This window comes from Haliotis asinina, chromosome 15 (genome assembly GCF_037392515.1).
Source record: "Haliotis asinina isolate JCU_RB_2024 chromosome 15, JCU_Hal_asi_v2, whole genome shotgun sequence".
NCBI lineage: Eukaryota > Metazoa > Mollusca > Gastropoda > Lepetellida > Haliotidae > Haliotis > Haliotis asinina.
Genome location: NC_090294.1, coordinates 2,816,934 through 2,841,063, shown reverse-complemented (window position 1 = coordinate 2,841,063; position 24,130 = coordinate 2,816,934). Strand labels below are relative to the sequence as shown.

Sequence of the window (24,130 nt, the reverse complement as noted above, 5' to 3'; positions counted from 1 at the left end):
TTGCATCCCAAGTTTGCCTTGTTTACTTGCTAGCAGAACATAATCAGAGTAATCTTCCTTCATTCCAGACAGGAAGCAAATCAGACATCAATGATATCATCAACCTTGCGAGCAATGAAGAATAATGCCTGTAAATCCATGTAATGGGCATATACTTACATAATATTTCAGCATTACTGTCATCATGGTTTCTGTTATAATAGGCACCATTAAGATACCTGTTGTAATTCATATGGGCATCAGAACCCAAATCAATCATCACAGCCATTAGTTTGTAATTTGAAAGATGTGTCATGGATGTATAGCTACAAAAACACTTTGCTTCATGTTGTTTTATGTCAGGCCATGACTATTCTGTGTGTCCTAATGAACATCAACTCCCATACAGCTGCACCATAAAATCACATGAATATTGTTTCCACAAATATTATTAGCTGGAACTTGCTCCTCTACTAAAAACAGACTTCCATTTGTTAATGAAATGATAGAACAGTGTATATGCATTAAAAAAGTACAACATATGTAGTTGATGGTTGAGTAACGTTTGACACGCTTTCATTTATTACATTTATTTGATGTAATTACTCATTCTGTCTGTGCTTCCATTGACTTCAATTAAGACTGAAATACAGTCAATTATACATCAAATATCAACTGGAAAAGTGTTCATATAATCGACTAGTTAATACTTGTTTGTACGCTAGCTGGTTTAAACATAGTTGTCAAGTATGTTTACAATCTGTAAATGCACTGGTAAACATCACAATGCCCATCCCTATCACAGTCATGTGCAACCAAAAACATGAATAATATAAAACCATAAAATACCATAACAAACATTATACATGCATAAATAACAAGATTAAAGCTAAACAAAAATCCCAATGTTCAGCACAGTCTGGGAATTACACCTGGAAAAGCTTCTAGAACATACCTAGCATTTTTCAACAAATTTAAGTGCATGTACAAAAGGAAATCAAAACAACACATATTTGTATTCCACTCCTAAATACACTGTTCAAAGTTCCATTACATTGTGAGGATAACTCGTATTGACAAAAACATGGCTGACTCAAGGATCCAGACATCTTGAATTGGGAAATCATTATTTGTGGAAACAAGGATGGCAAGTTAGTTTCCCTTGCTCAGTTATTTTTGAGAAGATGTCTGACAACGCACAATATTTTACAAAGTGAGACATGTTTGATTACTAATCAGATTACCTCATTGTTCATATGTTCAACTTTCACTAGTGACTAAACAACTTCTTCTTGTAGCTATAATCCGCATTACTTGATATAGATATTTGATGGTGTCTGCAAAACTACATGAGATACATTTCCATGAGTTGAACTTAAGATGAACAGTCTGATCATTAGTCTATAAATAATCAAGACAAGGTAACCAGGTAGAGAAGCAATCAACGTCGTCTGGGACACACTGACTCAGGCATGATATAATACAAACCTGATCTCCCAGGTGAAGGTTCATTCATTTCATAACGCCACTTCTGTGATAAATAACACAACCAGTCAGCCCCACTATCTGCACAGCTCATATATCATGGCATTTCCAGGAACATGGTAATCTACATGCTATGAGCAGTCAATGATCATTTCAACGAAAGCAAATTCAATAATGTTGGTGGAAGACATCTTCAATATCTCTGGGATGTATGTTCTGATAAATCTCCACTATACCCTGGAAGCATCGGGTCGACCCGATAATATTATTACCTCCCTTGGCTGGCTATGCATTCTTACAGAAGCCGATCAGCAAAGCTGCCATAACAACTAAGCTTGCCAGTGTAAACAAAGATAGCGGTGGCAGCTGTGAAGGTTTGTTTGCAGTGCGACTCAGATTTGGGAGAAATCATACAGACAAATTGACAGGTTCAAATCTTTAAAAAATATAAGCAAGAACTCATTACAGTCATCATACCTCTTTCAGAGTTCCTCTGCATCATTTGTACTGCCAAGTGTTTAATTGGTTAGATAATTTTAAAAGCGAAAGTGAGTTGTGATTAGTATGCTGTTTCCCATCGCAGACACCTGACTGGATAAAAAGCCACAGAAGCATCCAGGGTATAATAGTGGAGAATCATTGGAACATATACCCTGGAGATATCAAGGCTGTTCGGAAAATATCATATGAAACAACTGCTGCAAATCTTCAAGTATTGAAGGGAAGTGGGAAATAATATAGCACTCAAAAGACGTTCCCGTCACAGTTACCTCAAGGCCAATCAACTATAGTAATATGTACTTTCTAACTTCTTTTAACTATAATTTAAGTGGAACACAAATCCTTATCCGTACATGTAAAAGTTGTTATTAAAGATGGCAAATGTTTCCTGTCATTCTATTTTGTTGTGACAGGTAGGTTTGGCCACAGCTTCTGTATCTTTTGTCAAGGCCACTAATACAATCTATAATGCTTATGGGAAAAACAGATCAGATTTTGAAGTGATTCGCGACAATACCAGTAACTGATACTTTCTGTGAGGCTATCTGGAACCAACTTGTTGTAAGCCTTCTTCATCACTGTAATTACTCCTAGGAAGTTGTGCATGCCCACAGGAACTGATGGCTGTTAACAAGCCAATCCTTCACTGGAAATTGTTGTAGTTTTGGGGCTTATAGACATAGGCTTTATGAACCCCAGTATTTACCTATAAAAAGTTTGTGTTGCAAAGCAAATGGATGCTTGTTACAATAGTTGCATTAACATCTCTTTCAACGTTTGGAAACACGTTTTGTCAGAAAACAGTCTATGCAAAAGCGAGGATCTCAGTAGAATTCCAAATGAAGAAGACTTGGCAGTCAAATTTTGAAGCGTTTCTAAACTGAGAAGGGCTTTTGTTAGGGTTCCCACATTTTTATTAAATAAAATTACACGATTTTTCAAAACAAACATTGGTTGACACAACAGACAGACACAACTATTTATGTCCTAGGGTATTTTGATACTTTTAAACACATATTACTGTGTCTGAAATAAAACAATGTTCTAAATATGGCCCTACCACATCTCCCCATACCTCTCAGCGAGTGAGTGAGTGAGTGAGTGAGTGAGTGAGTGAGTGAGTGAGTGAGTGAGATAAAGGTCACAGCAGTGTTTCAGCCACATCACTATGAAAGATGTAGGTTTGTACATGTATGCCTGAAATAAAGGCAAACTTATATACTTACCTGTCTGTAAAGGACAGTAAGATAATCAGTCCATCACAGATAAGTATTTGAAACTAGTAATTAAATCTAAAACAGTTTAACTAAGAGAATGACACAATATAAAAACAGGCTGTAGATTGTCAACGACTGAAGGTAGATCACCATACTTGGGAAGTTTTTGGGGTCTTGTGGGAACCCTGACTAAGGAAGCAATAGATCGATCCAGTCTGTCAATCAAAGCTGGCACATGCGTTGATTTCGGCCAATCAGCAGGCCTGGTGTGCATTGTGGATTTGTCAGACTTATTTCCGGGGTCAAACGAAGCCTCCGAAGCGATGTGCTTTGAATTATGCCATTCACACTCGCAGTATCTGTTATAAATTACTGCGATTTAATGAGTACCTTCAACAAAACCATTTTGGTGAAGACAAACAAAATTAAGGTGGATCAAGGAATGCGATAGGCCTAATGATCAGTTAATTGTCAGCACCATCGATCTTGAAACCTACGTCTACTCGAAGTTGAGAATTTGCATGAATTTCCACACTTTCGCAAACCATTACCATTTGGGTGACAACAACTAGCAGTTTTAGGCTTCGCAAGTATTATAAACATGGATAAATTTTGTAACTACAAAATTGTTTTTGCAAAATGTTGTTGTCAATACTGGGCATTAGTTTGGTAGACCATAAAGCTGAAACGAGACAGGTGAGAAGGCTGTGACACAATGTACACAAATCTGACAGCGATCTGATTTCGGTTAAGGAAGACCAAAATGGCACAATTTGTTACATTAAAGAACAATGTGATGGATATGGTTGCCTTCGATCTTACATATTCTTAAATTTGACACACACATTTTATGATGTTGTCAAGTTTTAAAAGCACAATCTGAAGGGCTACTGTGCAGTACACTATCCATCAATAGCTCATAATATTTGAGGAGTAATATTTTGAATTCAAAGTAACAGTGTAAACAGACGTCTATCACGCAATATCCAAAATGTGAAAAGCATTGGGTGTCTATAAAACCATGGCTTAAATATTTCGGAATTTCCAAAAAGAGATGTGAATCGAGACGAAAACTATGGCAGAAGAATAGTGACTTTCTGGAATATTGGAGGGAATTAAATGAAATTGTATTTCTTAACTAAGAGAATATTATTTGTCTTTAATTTTTGTTACAACATAAATTTTTTCATGCAGGAGAGGTACATTGGTACACTTTAGGAATACATGTATTACAGTCATTAAAATTGATAGCAAGATGTCTTTTAAGGATCTTACACCCTTTAGTAAACGTAGGTAGAAAGGTAGTAAAATAAATAATAATATAACCAATTATAAACAATAATTCCTAACTGACTGACATACATGTATTAGATTCATGAGCTTTGAAAGCAGAACCAGGCATAATTAGACAACACTATAGACATGTCATGGCAGAGCAATAGCTGGGCACTAACTTAGCAAATAACCCTGGTCTGGCATTATTCAGTCTTGAAACTTACAAAATCTTAGTTGACTATTCATGTGTCTGGAATGAATATTGAAACATACATTTAGCCCAGATTTGATGTAATGCTTCTCAGAAATCACCATCTTTTGAGGAGGTTTCCAATGTTTCATCACTGAGCCAAAGTGTTGTTTATTAAAATGGACAAATTGTTCAAGGTTTATTGGTGCATGGTTATTTGGAAAATTAGCTTCATGTTAAATTGCACACTGGTTTGCAGGATGCGAATGCTTTAGGATATTTTCCTAAAGTTATGTTATGACTTTTACCACATTTTGAAACAGCTTGAAAATGTTTTTGGTAACATTTCTAAGTATTCCAGAAAAGGAAATAGATATGGTCTCAGATATAATAAAACAAAGATTTCTAGAATCATTGTTTACGAAGCAATGATGTCTAAATGTAATTTTACTGACACAACCCTTTGAAACTTGGAGATATTCTTTGCACCTTATGTACGTTAGTAATTATCTCCGAAGAAACCTAGTTATTTGCTTTGGTAACTGTGGATCCTCTGTTCAGAGATTATACTGTTTCTGAAAGATGGGTCAGTGTACAGGTGCAGAGTGTATCTTGGATCTTCTTTGTGTTATGGTGGTGTTATATACCTGAACATAAACACTGGCAGTTCATGAAGTCCAGTATTGTGGAAGTTTGTAAATTAGAATTCCACAAAAAAGTACACACAGAAAAATAAATTGAAGAGGATGATTAAAAGAATATATTTCTATATATTATATGTCATTTTAGGATGGTGTAGTAATTTTAAAATTGAAATGTTACTGAGATTTGCTAAGATTAGCTGCTGAATATTTGCTTCTGGGTAGATCTATGTCCAGATACATCTACTAGTATGTAAATATTTTTCTGCTTTGTTAATCAAAGGCATAGACCCACGATTTCACATAAATGATTGAACTAAATTTGAACATCGGATAAAAGGTCGGACTGAAGGCTCCTCGCGCAGTGTTGACAATCTATTTATAGATACCGAAACGATCTGCAACTTGAACATGTGGCACTGTTCACGGTTATTACAAAATTACGATGGGAATTTAGATGGAAGAAAACCTAAACAACATACATCAGTTTCACTTTCCTGATAGTATCTTAGACAGACATGAATTGCCAGATAGATTAATCATTTCGAAAGAAAATACGCTTTCTACATGCAGCCACTGGCTGAGACGATTTTTCATTGGGCATGTAAAGTATTTTCACTCGCTAATTACAGTCTGTCAGCTATGATATATCAAAAATAAAATATGTGTAACTTTCCACTTTAAATATCATTCACAAACGACAGATACCAAAGTACCACAAGCAGAAGTCATCAACGCCATTCTTACGTTTCAACGGCGGTGACGCCATTTTTATTAGTCAGAGGTTGTCCCCTCTAACGTCAAGAAAAGAAGTGGGCGGGGCTTATCGACCCGTACTGGATCGGACTATTGCTCTAAGGAAAGTAACATATCATCATCCTAAATACCTAATATCACAGATGGAGGTGGAATGATGAAAGATCTATCAAGTTGTTCTTGGCACTGACAGTCTGTAATGTCACTAAGCATATCCCAATATAAACTTCTCCCTGTGAAGCACACTCAAAGCAAGCCCAAGAGATGTTAAAAGCTAAGAGCACAATAACTTGAGCTGCTGTGGACATAGCCAAGGGGAATACTGTCTCTTCGTAAGATTATAGAAAGATAAGGTGATAGACTCTGATAGTGCCCATCGCAAGAAGCCCTGCAGCACATTACAATCCAAGACAGGTGGTCGAACATCTGCTAATCTTCCAAATGGAAGGACGGAAGCAATGTCCTGGTTTTTCTCAGTGGTCACAAGGCAAGTAGAGACAGTGGTGCCATCAAGGAGCCTAATAGTACGCTGATAAACTGGACATTCTATTGGGAACTGTGGTGTAGCAGATATGTGGTCTTGTTTCTTTTGAAAGTCTCATTAATTGTCATATAAACCTCAGATCGATTAGTTGTGCGCCATGGCAATGACCCTTTCAGCTCTAACCAAGTAACCCTTTGGTCTTAGGAGATGGAGAAGCTAATTAACATTTGGGACACAAAAAAAGTCATTTACTAGGTTATATTGGGCCCTGTCCTTCTATGTATGTCAAGTCAAGAATGGATTCAAGACAGGTCCATATCAATACAATCCAACATGATACAATGCAACTCTTTTTGTACAGTTTGCAAAAGTTTGCGTCCATTTCACAAGGCCCCCCAAAGGTGATTCCCCCATACTTAACCTTTCCATGGAATTGTACACACAACCAGGACATTGTTTAGAAAGTTGATTTTGTGCAACAATTAGGTTGTCTTCGCAAGTGTATAGGTTAATTAATTATGACTTCAATTGCTATAATCCTCTTAATCCTCTGGGAGACATGAGAGGACAAACCGGTCATTTCTGATTTTGAATAGTCTGAAACTAGCTGTCTAGTTGCTATAGTAACTCAGTCTGGTTCAAATCTAGTCCTGATTCAATTACCTTACCTTTTCTTTGAGAGCATTTCTCCTGAAAAATGCTTTACAAGACTCGCAGGTGATGGCATTGAAGTTGTAGCCTAGAGCCTTGTCCCCACAAACACCACACAGCTTGTCATCTTTCAGTTTGATTCGTTTCCTGCAAGGTTGGACCTCATCCTGGTAGGCCATCTCATAGGTACTTCCTGTGGGGTTGTCCATGGAGCAATCACTTGGAGTCTGTATGGAAAATAATGCATGACAGTTAAAAACAAGTCCCCATGAACAATTTTCTGTGTACTTGGCTAAACATTTCCCAGGAAAGAAATATGTACCTGGCTACAGTCCTTCCCCTGGAAGTTGTGCATGAATGTTCTTGGCAGTGGAAAAACATTGTTGACAGTAACTGCTGACAGACTACCTCAATGGATGCCTTGATGTCAGCTTTGATTGGCAGAGAGTGGTAACAATCATCAGAAATGGCACACTTTCCTCTATTTTTGAGGTCAGAAGATCGATAAACAAAACGAAACATAGCGCTAGAGAGGTTCAAAGAACTATTCAACTGAATAAGACGTTTCAGATATTTTAAGTCATATAATGGGCTTAAGTTCTTGATACAACAATATCTGATGTATACTAAGCAGCAAAAGAAACACAATTCTGTTTTTGTCAAGTTAAACAGAAGATCTAAACATGACCACCTACATTTATGAGATTTCATTTTTCTCAAACTTCTGTTCTTTGGGGTTTTTTTTCTTTTCTGAAATGTGTGCATATAAATGAAAGGCATCTTGTGGATGACTACTTATTTATTCTAGTACGATGTGACATTTTGCGATAGTCTTACAGTGCTGTCCATCAATTAAAAAAAAGCTTTCTGTGGTATGACTGTACGAGTCAGAGAGCATAGTTTTATGCCTCTTTTAGCAATATTCCAGCGATATCAGCAAACCAGAAATTGGTTTCACACATTGTACAATGTACTTGTGGGGAAACAAGCCTGGGTCCTCTGTGTGACACATTAACCCTCTTGCTGTTACTGTGTTGCGAGGATGAAGTGTGAGTTGATTACACCTGGTATGTTACAAAGACATGAAACTTGTATGCAGTCATAGAAACTACTCATTGCCAGATCGCCAAATGTGAATGAATGTGCCATGGGCAAGCAACTTTTAAAAGTAATGGGATTGGGAACGTTTGCCACCAGTCAATACACTCAGTACTGTGTGATGAAAGTATACAACAGCCAATAGGAATGGGTCACGTTTATACAACCCACTTTCCCATGATGGCAGAAATGTGGTCTTTTCTGAAATGTCAGCTGGCGAAATATGCCAAGAAATAAAACTGAAGATATTTTAACGTGTATTCATAATTCAACATAATTTCAACAATTTGAAACAGACTCACTCATGAAGATATCGACAGAACACCTGTATTGTGATTGATCAACATACTTTTCAACACACTGTAAAATCTGACAGCGATGACTTTGAAATGGAAATTGACGATATTATTCAGCTTCATGCTTAATAGTTGCTTTATGAAAATTATGAAATTGGCTTATGGTGTCCTAGTTTTAAGTTTTGGTTCATGTATGAAGAAAAACAGGGTTCCTGGAAATTTCTAGAGTCATGTAAAAAGGACAGACTCAGAAAATGATACAATGCTGTGTACATGGTGTGAGAAGACTGATCAAAACTATTCCACTATACACAAGTGGACAACCATAAAGCTTGAAACATTGAAACTACAAGAAAAAAAGTAAATCACCAAAAGTCCATCACAATCAAAAGCAATTCAAAAGAAACTCCAACTGATAGAATTATCAAGTCGATAAATAAATCGATAATCAAGAAACTGGCTATCATGGTTCCTTACAGCTCATGCCCTGGCACAAGCAGGAAGACCATGCACAGAAGGTGGTAACCAATACTTGCAGCACTCTTTCGATGGGAAGATGCCTTAGCAGGTGCATTGCCATAGCAATTGCACAACTAATAATCAAAGCTATGAATAAACATAATAAACCAGTAAACTCCATAGAAAATCCCTATATCATCTATTTTGTATATTGATTAGGATAAAAAAGATGAGTTTTTTTTACATAAAATAAGCTATGTATGTGAACCTATGGAGAGTAAATCTCATTTCCATGCTATGGCTTGCATCAGAAATGAACATTTTGATTTGTTCCACGAACATTATTAGATTTAGCCTGGAAATATGCAGTTTCGGGGCATACTAAACTTGATAATACTTGATAGATGAACACATTTAAATGGCTATCAACCAAAATTCTTTCAAACATTCTAAATTCAAAAACATATTTGTATTTTCTCAAACATCTGAGCTTTTTATAGACAAGCAGTGTCTATTCTAGAACTGAAAATCTAGAGGGGATTTGTCGCCCCCTTACTAAAAATGGAGGTGAGATTTGGAAAATGTCGGGAGAATACCTGTATTACCGTCTTTCAAAATTGTGTGGATGTACGAAAGTTATTGCAACCACCACCAGTGAAACTATTGCTCATTTTATTTTTTCGGTCTGGGGAGACATGGCAGACACTGTTGCTTTCTCAGTGGTATTTTGTGTAAAAAAGACAGTTATTTTCATTCTTGTGCGTGGCATTATTCACGCCAAATTACCACAAACCATTGTATATAAGAATTTTGTATTCTTTTGTCGTCTGCAACTTCAAGTGATAATATTGTCTGATTTCCAAAATGAAGCTAAAACGAACTGATGTTCTAAAAAAGATTGCTGAAACTGTATTTTGCAAGTGCTATACACAAGCACTATGTTTAGAGTTCATAGTCTAACATTGTCAATTAATTAATTAATCAAATCATAACTTCATAAAAAATTGTTATCTATTTTCATACTGATATGAATGGAATTTCGTTTCCCCAGTACCGGTAGTGGTTTTAACCAAGGGAGGTTACTCTGTTATATTTACATGTTGTCCCTCGAACTTGACTCTTTGGCCGACTCCGATTTAAAAACTCATTCCTTGTCAATATAAAGCTTTTTTGTATGTTTTTTGTAAGGTAGTTAGGGAGCAAAGTACTATGCACGACACTTTTCGCGCTGTTGTTTTTTTTAGGTGCGATTTGATCATTATTAGCGCAAATCGCACAATAGCACGACCTAGAATAAACACTGGACAAGTAGATTTTGTATTTGCAAATCGGAAAAACTTCTAAAAAATCAGAATAGTCAGTATCTCTGTATGAGAGTTATATCTTTGTATGATTACTTTTCATGCACAAGGATGGGAAGCTCGAACTTTTTAATCTCCAAGAATAAAAATGGCTGATCTTTTCATGGACGATTATAAAATATAAGACAACAATGTTCAACATGTAGCTACATGTATGCAATAATGCTGCGAAAATAGGTATTGTGATACGGATCAAATCATGACATGGGTGCCCCGTTTATCCGAACACTTGTGTTTTTATTGAAATTGTCCGGATAAGCGAATTTTCAGATATCTGAACCATATGTACAAAGAAACGTACAAAGAAACGAACATAGTAGGCATCAGATATAATCTTTATTGATTACACATAAACAAATATCAGTGCATACACAAAATGTCTCATACCTGCTCATGCAGTTATGCTCACTTTAAGAAATCAGTCATAGCTTTTTGCACTGGCTGTGTAGAAAAGCGAGAGGACTTTCGCCGGTCAGTTCGTCACTGTGGACATTCACAAGATCATCAGCAGTTACAGTCACAGTTGCAACTTGTGCATAGGATCCTAGTGCAAAGTTCCGACAAGGCCATGTCTTCTTGTGGATCCTCATTTGATTGGATAATATCCACATGAAGAAAGCAGTCAGCAATTGTCTTTTCACTCACAGTTGTCCAGACTTGCTTGATCATCCGGATTTATTAATTATAGTGACCCACAAATTGACACGCCTCAGAATTAACTGAGTGTCACCTTGCTACTCAGAGGTAGTTAATCTTCTCACGCTTCAAAGACTGCCGACTTCTTTCATGTTGCGGCACGCGAGGCCCTCGGTAATCGCGTGTGTAAACATACAGCTGCTCAGCCATCCGGATATATGAGACAAAAAATACACATAATTTAGTGTTTTGTATGTGAAAATGACCATACGTTTACAGAAAACGGATTTCCGAATAGGTGAGTAATTTACAATGTTGTGAATTCGTTTTGAGGAATTTTCGTTCGGAAGGCGAGTTTTCCGGATATCTGAGGTTCGGATAAACGGGGCACGACTGTAATGATATATATCAAGACATACCTATCAGCAGTTCTGCCTCAGTGTGTGTAAATACAAAATAAGAGCTCACACTGGTTGTAAAACTTGCAGGAGTCTGTCCTATGGATCCTGACTGAGTCAATGTCCCAGAAACTTCTTGTCCCAGACTCAGAGGCCGATGGCAGATTTTCGAATCTTGACAAGGCATTACAGAAACATTCTAATGGATGACTGTTGATAGATTATTAAAGAATGTAATTGACCTAACATCTTGGGTATCAAGTAGTGAAATTTTGAAATTATTTGCTGATCTGGAATATCCTCTACTTCAAATGAACGAAACATGCTGGTGAGGACTGAATCCTTCCAAATATGTATCCCTTGCATGGTAAGAACAGATGCTGACGCCAAGCGATAACCCTCAACAGTTCCATGATGGTTCCTGATCTTGGCTTGGACCTGTCATTCCCTCCCAAGATGTTGACATGGCATCCAAAGATATGTTGGAGGATCTGTGGTAGGACTGACACAAATCTGGAACTGAATGTAAATTGATGTTGTGAACAGATCCATATGAAGAGGTGGATGGCTAGGAAGACTGCTCTCATTTCCAATCTGATAGACTGCTGTTGAGGCCGTGCCCTCCCATCCTGTGAGTCAAGCACACATGAAGAGATGATTTGGTGATAGCATCCTGACAGAAATTCTGTTTATTACCCTTGTGGTCAACATGTGGGTAGTTACATACAAATCTTGAAGGTCACACAAGTGTCATATCATGTTGACCTGTTTTGTAACAACTTGACCTGCAATTCCAATGATTTGACTGGCTAAATGATGACCTCTCAATTAGATCACAATGTGACTGAAATATGTTATAATTCAAAACAAACATTCATTCATTCTCCAACTTAAATGCATTGTGGGAATGTAAATATCTTGAAAATGGCAATGTAACATCAATACAGTGAGATGTTGTGCAAAAACAAAATTTCTACGGTACACAACTCTTCTGCAACCTCTCTCTGAAACTGGTTTCGGTTGAAACCATAAAAATAACAAAAGTACCCTATTTTGACAATTTAATGCATGTAGGATGTGGGTAAATACATAAAATACCACACTCGTTCTCATAACATACATATTATGCGAATCTTGTGACCTATCCATGGTGTCTGACCACACTTTCACTAAGTCAGATACCATGGGAAGGACACTTGTTTCGTACAATTCGCATGTAATCAAACCTCGTATAGAATTCTCTATGTATGACATTGCCAGGATTCATCCATCAAGCAAGGTCCTTCAACACTGGATCTGTAGAGCCTTAGTTTTTCAATCAGTGTAGATTGATCCAATTCTGAATTGAGATATAGACTATAGTACATAAATGTGATAACTCTCATTTTTCAGGAACTCTGATATTCTTTATGTGCATCCTGATTGCATTCAAACTGGGGATTCCTGGGCTGGAATCACTGAAGATGTAATACAAACAAGTTTTTGCCACTAATATGAGAATACCCCCCAGGCTTTAAAAGATGAAAGATTCATAACATAATTTACAGTCAAACCCTGTTCACTCAGACCCCACATATCTGGAAACCCTGCCTTCAGGGCCTTTTGGGAGATAAACCCAGATATGATTGTTTTTCATATTTCATGGAAACATGACTTTGGATGTAACTATGAGGATGTCGTCTTGTCTGGAGCTGGTCTTCCAAACTATACATGCTAGTTTCATCAAACTCGGTACATATGTCAAGCATGATCCATAGATGTGTCTTACGGGGTCTAGACCTAGATACATAAGTATATTTTTTTGTGGTTTCGGTGGATGTGGAAAAATAGTTAAACTTTAATGTAACCAATGTTGACCATCACTGACTTGCATGTTAAAGTTGGCATTACTGATGGGGACATTGATGGCCTTATCCCCTTGTTGACTTGGGAATTATTTTAGTTTCAGCTTCTTGAAATTTCAGTTAGCTTGTTGCTTAAAAAGCCACAAGCAGTCTTCTGCTTGTGCTTTACACAGTCACGTCCTAACCCTGATTCTTGACTGAAACACTAGGAGTAGGGGATTTGGACCAAATATTAGTTCTCAGCTGTTTGCTATTTCATGATTTGTTTATAACGTAAATGCACACAATAATCCTTATCCCCACAGATACAACTTGCATTTCAGTTTGAAATGGTAAATTATCATGTCTACATGTCTGATTGCAACTGCCCTGTTTTCATGTTGTTAAAGCTTGTCCACCCCTGGCAACATCACAAATTTTTGACAGGACACAATACATGTAACAGCAGTTATACCATGCTCCAGTGTTTGCAATACTTAAATTTGCCAGTTGGCCATCAGGGCCTGCTGCTACCTGCAGGCTTTAAAACCTACAGGCCCTGAATGAACTTTGCAGGCTCCTATTGACAGTCAAACCAATGAAAACAAAGTACACTGTACACATAGTTTCACACTGTTTCTACAAATGGATTAGCAAAGCCAATGGCACAGAGAGAAATTTTTATTTGTTAAAGACTGGTGTTGACATTCCCATGCCAAAAGCACAGAAATACGAGCAAGTGAAACTTAAGTTATGGTAGTATGATGGATCAAGGATGACATCGAAACATTAACAGAGCTCGTACAGAATCCAAAGACCAAAATTTGAGGTTTTTCCAAGGCTTTTTCAATGCTTTTCTAGGCCCAATAAAAATAAGCAATAATATAAGTAAACCTAAAATATTAAAGGTCACATACAACCAAAAAATCAAACATAATTAAAACACATTTATCACTTATTCATGACATATAATATACATTGCTGCGTTTAAAAAAACAAATTAACAAAATTATAAGCGTACAATCGCGATTCAAACGTGCAATATTTTGTACTTGGGCTTACTTCCCTTGAAATGAAGCCTTCGGGAGACCGAACCCAGTCATAGCGGGTGGATATGCACTCAAGTGTAACGACGACTTCTGATTGGCTGTTTCATTTGCTGATATGCTGAGTGTTCATTGTATGTACAGAAAGATGATCTGTTTGATGGGCATTTTAGAAGTATAGCCAGTCACAAGAAAGTAAGATTCTGTATGGATAACAACTTCTTTTTGTGTACTTGATGCATCGTTTCAGTATGGATTCATATACCGTAGTCAAACAAAATCATACACACTAAAAGAAGTCGTTATCCATGAAGAATGTATATAGAGATGTTGGGTTTGGAAAATACATGTTCTCTGAATTTGCGCTCGATCCAATCAAAAATCATGTCAGTAGAGATGGTAAACTACTGCGTGGCTGGAATCTGTCATTCGTCCAAGTACAAAGCAGGACTTGAAACTGACAAGAGTTTGCACCAGTTTTCGTCAGATCCAGTCACCCGAAAAAAATGAATGTAGTATGTTTGCAACCCACAGACATAAAAAACATGTCATGTGTATCACACGTGCCTAATTACATAATGTGGCAGACACAGGAGTCGGGTGCACGAGTCATAAATCAACTTATTTTCTTTATGTCGTATAGTCTGATAGGTGTTAAGTTCAAATTGCACGTGGTCAATGATCGAAGCTGTGTATTGCATGTTGTCTTTAGCAGACAGGCAGGCAGACATATAGGTGTGAATAAACCAGACACTGAGCTTTCTCTGTGACAGAGACTGCTTACCACAATCAACAAGTTTTTTTACGTAACGAGTAGATTATTTACTTGTTTGTGTACACAACCAAGATTAGACTACTGCTCACAACCTCAGACGCTGGGCATGCATACTGTTTCAAGCTCCGCTAACCTATTCACTGCGCATGTGTCACGGGCGCAGCGCAGCACAGCTGTTGAAACCAGTTTTCCCCCCAGCACTGGGGGGAATTTAGTGAAACATTTGAACTCAGATTTCGCGGGCTTTTTTTTCATCGCAACTTTATAGGTTGAATTGGCATTTTTTATGATTTGTTTCTTTAAATGCATACCGAAAGGTACCAGAATCTGCAAAGTTGTGTTTTACGTTGCATGTGACCTTTAACAAACAAGACTTGTGAGCACTGTCATGTTTAGTTTGTGTGTATCTATGGTAGTACATAAAAATTACTAAACGTAATAATACCAAGGGGACAAAATCCAAACTTGTATTACAACACACAAAAGGACTAAAGAACCGCTATAAGGGCACCAAAATTCACAACTGAAAACTGAAATTGCTTTTCAGGCTTTTCAAGGCAAAAATAGATTTTCAAGGTTTATATTAATTTATAAAGGCCTAATGCCCAAATTCTAGTTTTTCTTAAGATGGTATGAACCCTGGTTAATAAAGACAAAAATAAGGGCAAGATTCCAGTGGAGAAAAAAGACGGATAACTTACTGAAGGCCACAGCCGCCTGCAAATATTTGAAACTGCCAGCTCGATGTAATAACAACCAACGCGAGGTCTCTGAGCCACCAATTATTTTGAATGCTGCTATGCACAAGAAAATACATTACCTGGTCTACATTCCATGGTATACATAACGCAAGTTGCTCATGCATGGACCCTTGATTCAGTGGTATGACAAGAAATCACTGTACATAAGCAAGCATAATAATCAATACCCGTGAAGGCATCCTTGTCATAACACTAACGTTAATAGCTGAGACTTCAAGAGTCCCCATATTCAAAAATCAAAAAAGTAAATGACAAATACGTGGAATATTGGAACATGACTACTGACCAAATAACTGAAATAGGCTCATTTTACATTTAACAATAAGATGTTTATGAATAATCTCCCTTTCTTTTTATCAACAGTTACAGTCTACTGCACAATAAAAATGATTTTCCAAAAGCTGTTATTACAGTAGTAAATAACATAACATAAAGTCACTGCCTTCTAGCATGTCTTAAGAATGCACAGACTTGTCCTGTGAAAAATAAATGTTTGAAAAGAATTTTAACCAACGCATGTTGACTACAGATACCTTCCCCAAAGGCACAAGAGATATCATCCCACAAATACTGCAAATATCAACCGCAGGTGTGTTTCCATACATAGAAATATAATCCAGCTGATATCAGAATACTATACCCGATAACATAAAAGTTGCAAGAGTCCATACTCTAAACACAAAACCAAAACCTGTTGCACTTTGGTCCCCTGTTTTCATGAGCATATTGGATTCAAATGAAAGAAAAGTAAGAATAATACAAATTTGACAGAAGTTCAGAATATATCTGTGAACTCTGCTCAACTTGAAATGGATGGACAGTTATCCTAGGTAATCACTGTGTATTGTAAGTTTGGTTTGGGTACATTTCAGTACACTGATTCTAGAGTTGCAATGAATACACTATTAAGTAAATACAATATGCTTTATGAATAAATACATAGTAATGAATATATATATATTTATCATGAAATATTTTTATGTTTAAATAAAAAAGGTCACATTATTGTTTAAATTGAAACCTTTAAAATGGAACTTTCTATAAAGCGCCTCCCAACCCCACCACCTACCCCAACACATTACAAACAATGTCATTGATACCGACATACAGAGCCTTGGCAAAATAGCACAAATTACACTACTTCATTTATTGGACACATTCCATTTGGCATATCTCACAGACAAACAACAACTGGTTCCAAGTTAAAAAACTTAAAAATATTCAGAAATATTCAATTCTAATGACCACTAATAATGAACTGAATTCAGGAATAATTAATTCAACGAATATGAAAAGGAATCATAAACAGCACCTCTATGAACCAATATAGGCATGACAGTTAATTTTGATATTACTTTGAGAATTTTTTTAAAATGTATAATACATCAGACACTATGGCATAGAACTGTGTCTTAACACAATGAAACAAAATTTATCTTGATGATAAATTAGCCATTCGCCATCATTTCCAGCTTGTTTATAGTTGCCGATCATGTTTCTCTGAACAGGAAGTGTAGCATGTATATTATGCTTTCCCAACAACTAAGAGGACCAGTTATGAACTTTTCTGAATTGTTCATGGTATTCACCAAATGTGACATAAACTTGGTAATAAAACTATTGTGTTTCAAACCTTGACCACAGGCAAACTGTAGTGCAAAATGGGTTGGGCAGCATAGAGAAAATGATCAGTCTTCCTACATGCGAGCAAAACGAGCAAAGGTTGGCAACATACTTTCCTGCTTCAGTTCGAAAAAATATTTTAAATGTCAAAATAAAATATCACCACCATCAAAGGTATACACCCATTTCTTCACTGGGTTGCGGTGTCAGATTTCCTACCCCAAGTTGAACAATTACTCACTTGAAATTCTTCTTATTCAACATTTTAAGCGCAACTCATGGTATATCAGACTGTTCTTCACCTTCATACCCCCTTCCTGCTTCCGGTTCAAAGGAGTGAAGGAACAGGAGAGTATTATTCCATATGGAATATTTACAGTTACCTCCTCTGCTTCATTCGCCCATTACGCCAGAATAGTGTTTACTTATAAATGTTATGAAAATTCCAACAATAGAGACAACAAATAAGACAAATACATTCGAACAGGTTCATGAAACAATTAGGCAATATGGTATTTCTTTTTAATTTCTGCTTATTCTTGTTCTGTCAGTTCGTTCATTCGGAAGCTGGCAGGGGTAATGGAGGGGAAGAACGATCTGAATACCATGAGTGGCGCTTAAAATGTTGAATAAAATATATTTCACGTGAGTAATTATTAAACATCAGGAAGGAAATCTGAGAGCACAACCAGGAGAGGAAATGGGAGTGTACCTTTGATGGTGGTGATATTTTTGGCAATGGAGACTTGTCATATTCTCTATGCTGTGCAGCCCCATTTGCGCTACAGTTTGCCTGTGCCTTGACATACTGAAGAAATTTCATATTTGGAATTTTTTTTTTTTAAAAATGAAACTAGAGTTGTCTTTCTTTGTTGTTTATCACTTTTCGATGAATAGTCAGGGAACATCAATATCAAATACCATGTTGATTTAATCTTTCATAATTACATCATCATGATTATGAAATAAAATCAGGGGAAGTGGAAACTTCAGGACAAATTATTTTCTTAAAGGCACTTGCCCTGTGGCAAGTGGCTTTCACAAAACATTTAATCCCATGCAATACCAAAAAGTCAAAATGGCCACACAAAAAATTGTAAAAATGGCCATATATTATTTCATGATTTATCAAAGCTCATGACATTTGTATTATTTGATATCAAAGTGTAAACATTACAAAAGAACTTATATCACATAAAACTATCTACTTGCCAACAAAAACAAAGCTGACTAATTAGGGCAAAACAATGCACACCTACTCTTATAATGAAACCGCCTGACCAGAGCTATAGTGATCTTGATTGACTTTTGCTATAAGACTGTACAGTGGAGTAGGAAGATAAGTACATTCAATATGAATTCCATTATTTGTATAAATGTAAAGCATTGGCGAATGAACGTTCTTCTTTTAGTAGCGATTTCTTTTATAAAAGGCCTAACGTGTCAAAGTATAAGCAACTTGTTTTTCATGTTACCTTGGTCGCTGTGTGGAAAGGCAATAAGTAATAAATGGTACATGATTTATAGTATTTTTTTAACTCAGTTTTCATCCCGTGAAAGTTTAGTTTAACTTCTATTCTGCTTATATTGTAAATATCCTTCTTTACTATTAGCAGATAGTGTTTAGAGGTTGATATTTTTTAGTTTAAAACCAAATAATATATTTTCTAATGCTGATTCAATTTGTCCTTCGTCCAGTTAATATCCCGAGCTATGAGGACAATTTGGACCACAGTCCCTTTACAAAACTACACTTAAACAATAGATGCCACAAAAAATGGGCATAATGGTGATTCCCTAATTCCAGTCTTGTGTAAATAAGCATTAGTTGTTAAAATATTCTGAGTAGTCTTGTATTGGAAATATTTCAAATATTTGTACACACTGTGTACATCTATTGGGCATTAAATGTATATAACCAAATCATTCTTGAGAAATCATCTTTTAATATTTCTTCCCACTAAGACATTAAATGTCTTTTAATATCAACAAATAAAGCCATTTTATACCTCTGTATACCTCTTTTTCTTCTTTCAAATAGAAGAGTCCAGTTTCAGATCATAGGAGTGACGCTTGTTTATCATTGTGTAATCTGTGGTCAACAGACTATGAAGTGTTGTTTTAAGAATGTAGGCGAATAGTGATGTAGGCAGATGAAGAACAACCCATGTAATGTCCACTTATCTTCTAATTACCTCGTTAAAAATTAATCAACACATGATTACATACAATGTGTAACCTTAATACAATATGAATCTAGAAGTGCCTCATTAACTAGCCATCATCGATCAATTAACTGTTAATCCTTTTGTCTATTGTAATTGTTCTTCACTCTTCAGGTGAAGTAATTCAAAGTAGCCATGGTCAATCTTCAGGAGGACTATTGGAATGATCAAGTTTTTGACTTGACGCAACAGCTGTCTGTACCATTAGAAGATCAAGATTATGACTAGAAGTGACTGATGAACAGTAAAAATAAAGAGTAAAAAGGTGCTTGTGCATGAATAAAGAACATACATATTTGTTTAAAATGATTTGTAACATATTTGTTTAAAATGATTTGTAACATATTTGTTTAAAATGATTTGTGTATGTGTAATAAACATTATGTTTTGACTGATATAACTTCTTTTCTCATCTTTAGACCTTGATATCAAACAATACAAATGTTATGAACATCAAAACAATAAAATAATGTATTGCCATTTTGACATTTTTGTGTGGCCATCTGGACAACGACCCCTATGAGTAACCCTATTAGGTAATCAGTTAAGAGGTTTAAGATATGTAGAACTTGTCACATCTTTTACTGATTAAATAATTAAACCAAAGAGCCACTGAAAAGGAAATAGCTGAGATTAGTAATATTCATTGTTATTCAAAACAATTAATTCACCAGTATCACTTTGAGAGTAGAGTCTCTATAATAAATATACAGCTAGAAATTATATGAATATTTAGGTTGATTTTGCACTAGTTTAACCACCGATGAATAATGGGTGCCATGGTAGGATTGGACACGTTCACCTCTAATTTTCATTTTATTATCACATCTATTTTCCGTTTACACTACATGGAATCAGTTTCTCATGATAATTAAGATTGGGCATTCTTAGCACTGATATTCTGTATTTGACATCAAAAAGCATTCTTAAAGCAGCTAAAACATTTACACTAGCTGCTTCCATTTGAAAAGCTTTGGACTAGCAGCGTACACATGTCAAACGTTTGGTGGTATCATCCATTCAGTTATGACAAATGGAACCCACAACCATTACATATTTCATAGTTCAAGTAAAATCAGTAACTGTTTGAAACAACAACTGTCATTATCCAAAACCAGAGTACACAACCATTTGTACCTAAAACGCCGTTACTTTCATTTTAAAATTAATGACAGAAATATTTCCTAATACAGGAAGTGACATGATCCACACAATATTCCCATTTACTGTTCTTTGAGAATCAGGTGGCAGATGGTATGCCTTTTTATCCTGTGAAATCATATGATATCATCTAAGTCACTGGATTGGATAGTCAGAACTCTGAGACTTATGTTTTCTCTTTATTTTTTTTGTTTCTGTTCAGTTTTCCTGTATTTTCAAAAGTAGAATTTTATGTACTGAAACTATAATGAATTGATTGAAAAACGTTTAAAGAAGAAAAAGGCAAACTGAATTCTAAAGGCTAAATCTAATGTCTATATTGAGTTCTATAGGGGAACAGGCAAGATTTACCATGGGGCCCTACATAAAGTACATTGTTTCTCGCAGGAATAATTTCTGACTATTCTTAATCGGAACATTATATCTATGTGGGCGCAATGTTCCACACACTTGTGTTATACAGTGCATAATTTACAAACACACAACTCTTGGCTACGGGGACCTAAAACACTCAGATTCTTAGGTGACGAAATGTATAAGATACTGTTGATCTGCCGTGCAGTTGCCTTCGTTCAACTGATGAAAGCCGACTGTCGCTACGCACCGACTGTTACACAAATCAAGGCATTAAAGGCATGTCATATTAAGATAGACAGTGTTTACCTTGTGAAAACACTGACAATTACACAAATGTCCTCTCGCACTGAAACAAGTACAAACTGGAGAACACAAATACATATAATCCACAGATTCTCACCTCGACCTCCGAGTCGTCCGCCATCTTGCTTAGCGAGACTTCGACCCCAAAAGTACTTATTCCGGGTCAATGTCAGAAATAGAAAGGTCAAGGAGAAATCTCACATTTATGTCAACTACGGGATAACGCGAGATCTAAGGTTGTTTAGAACTTCCGGTGACAAACAACATTTCGAAAACAAGGCGACAGTGCTGTTACAAGGAACAGCGCGTGTGTATATGCTAAACCAGTCGTCAGAGTGTCAGGCGAATGTTTACTCTTTACATCGATGTTACTGTTTTCATCAAAAGGCTATTTAGTCATGGCATGTTCAAGTCTGAAGGCATAGTTGAAATGTGTACTGTACTGGCTGGCGACCAGTTATCGCCACAAATTAGCGGTTTCGAACGATTTGCTCCATTGCTTCTTAATAGTGGGAAACAAAATTATATTTCTCCGAAACAGTCAACAGGAAGTGCGGTAGTATGTAATGCTCTTTCCCAGTTTTCAACATTTCTGAATTTTTCATGTTATTCACCAAACGTGACATAAATTTGGTAATAAAACTGTTGTGTTCTGTTGTGATATATTGAGGAGAAATATCATAATTGGAATTTGTTATTAATAAAAAATAAAAGAACAAAACTTGCAGATGCTGAATATGTGCTGATGGGAAAATGGACGTGATGTCGCAGCGCGGTTGAACTTATCATAGTAGACTTTTGGATTAGTTGTTTGCAGTTTTGGTAATGTTATTTTCATCTGCGCCTCTACATTTCGTTTCATGTTATTTCCTATACTGTTCATACTTTTGTACGGACCATTCCTAGTTTTGGGTATCAAACGTCTGGCCTCACAGTGTCTGCATTGGAGTATTGGTGCTCTTGTTTACTGGCATGGTGGCAGCGGTTTTAGCAACAAGCTTGAACAAGCTCTTGCTTGGCGGGTTCTTCAATGCAAAACTTAAGAAACATCAACTTGCTTTTCTACCATGTGCAGTAGAAGCTTTGGACATCGGCACAACTGTGAAACACTTTGCCCTGTATATCATCCAGGCAAGACAAACTGTACAAGTTCTCACAGACGGTCGACCTTGTATCCAAGCAAATGAAAAACTCATGCAAGGGGAGTTCTCCGCCAGCTGATGTGTCACAACTTTCTTGGCAACTGTCAGCAGATATACGATTCAAATCAGACACATATCTGGCTTGGCTGACTTGCCATTGGATTATGCCTGTCGACACCGCAGTGTGTGCTCAGATCTAAGCTTCCAGATATGCCAGTTCATCCACCAAATAGAGTGCTCAGTTATGCACGCCCTCCCTTTCAAAGATGTCACTGAAAATAGTGTCAGGATGCCATTCACTAGCCGAACTGCATGCCTGGATACCCAACACGAGTGCCCAAACCTCAGGCGCACCTATTCTCACCTCTCACAAGGTACCCATCCTTCAAAGAAGACGACGAATGTTCCCAGTGTGAAAAGCTACTTGCAAGAAGTTACCATAGCTCGGGATGGATTGCCAGTTGTCAAGGATTCCCAGCCATTTCAACCAAGTCATGAAAGAATCCTCATACCATGTGAAGTTTTGGATGGTCTCCTCACTGCCATACACATACAGTTTGACACCAAACACTATATCAGATCAAGTCGCCATTCACCAGATACTTCTGTGCTCTTGCATTAGAAAAAGCCACTGCCTGAATGACACGATCGTGCCACCACTGAATGTCGTTAAAATCTTTCCCCAAACAGCTTTACCCCCAGACCTCAAGAGCCTTCAACCTCCATTGGTGTTTCTCATTCTCTGTGCAGGCACCCGCCCTATGAATGATGGTGGTATCACTGTTCGCATTGACTCTGCACCTGATTTCCTCGCTTTAGCCAAAGACTCCCTCCTCTCCCAGAAAGGCATTAACCTCGCCACTGGCAATGCCAAGAACCCAATCAAGAATCCAGTGGCTGAAAGGGCCATCTGGGAACTTGGAGTAGAATTACTTCATCACTGAACGGAGGGTGGTCCGGTATCAAGTGTGACTGTAGTCCTTGCGACAGCTTGTCTGAATACAAGAGTTCGGAACAGCAGACTCTGTGCTCAAGAGATTTGGACACAGCGTGACCAAATGACCAACAATCAATTACCAGTTGCCATTGAAGATGTAATCTCTCTCCAGTTTAAAACTGGGAAAACTAACCACCCTTTCAGTGCCAAATCCAAAGCTTGCGGTTAACAAATGAGCTCTCCTCTTGGTCTTCCTCAGAGGGCATTGTGACAAGAAAAGCAAAGCAAGAAACCAATACATCGTCACGCACATATCAGGAGAACTCTGCCAAGTCCGCAAGTTCTTGAGGTCTCAGCTTCGTTCAAAAAGCTACGACATCAAGATCAAAGACTGCTACCCAATCATGAGTACGATTGTCGCCACACCATCAACTGGTCCAATCAGTGGCCTTGATGACCACGATCTCAACTCCGAAGTCATGAACCCTCCATCCTGTGTGTCTCATGCTTGGACATGTACTAGTCCTACTGTGCCAACACTCGACGACAA

At 37.0% G+C, this 24,130-nt stretch overlaps 1 protein-coding gene across 1 annotated transcript in view; it reads right to left on the bottom strand.

The window, feature by feature from the left end:
* Positions 1–21,646, bottom strand: part of LOC137265505 (vitamin D3 receptor B-like) — a 30,936-nt gene extending 9,290 nt beyond the window's left edge. Inside the window, exons 1-2 of the mRNA XM_067800919.1 lie at positions 21,599–21,646; positions 7,197–7,406 (exon numbers count right to left, since the gene is read on the bottom strand). Of these exons, the coding sequence (XP_067657020.1) occupies positions 7,197–7,406; positions 21,599–21,622 (234 nt within the window). The 5' untranslated portion in view covers positions 21,623–21,646. The remainder of the gene's footprint in view (positions 1–7,196; positions 7,407–21,598) is intronic.
* Positions 21,647–24,130: the final 2,484 nt, after the last annotated feature.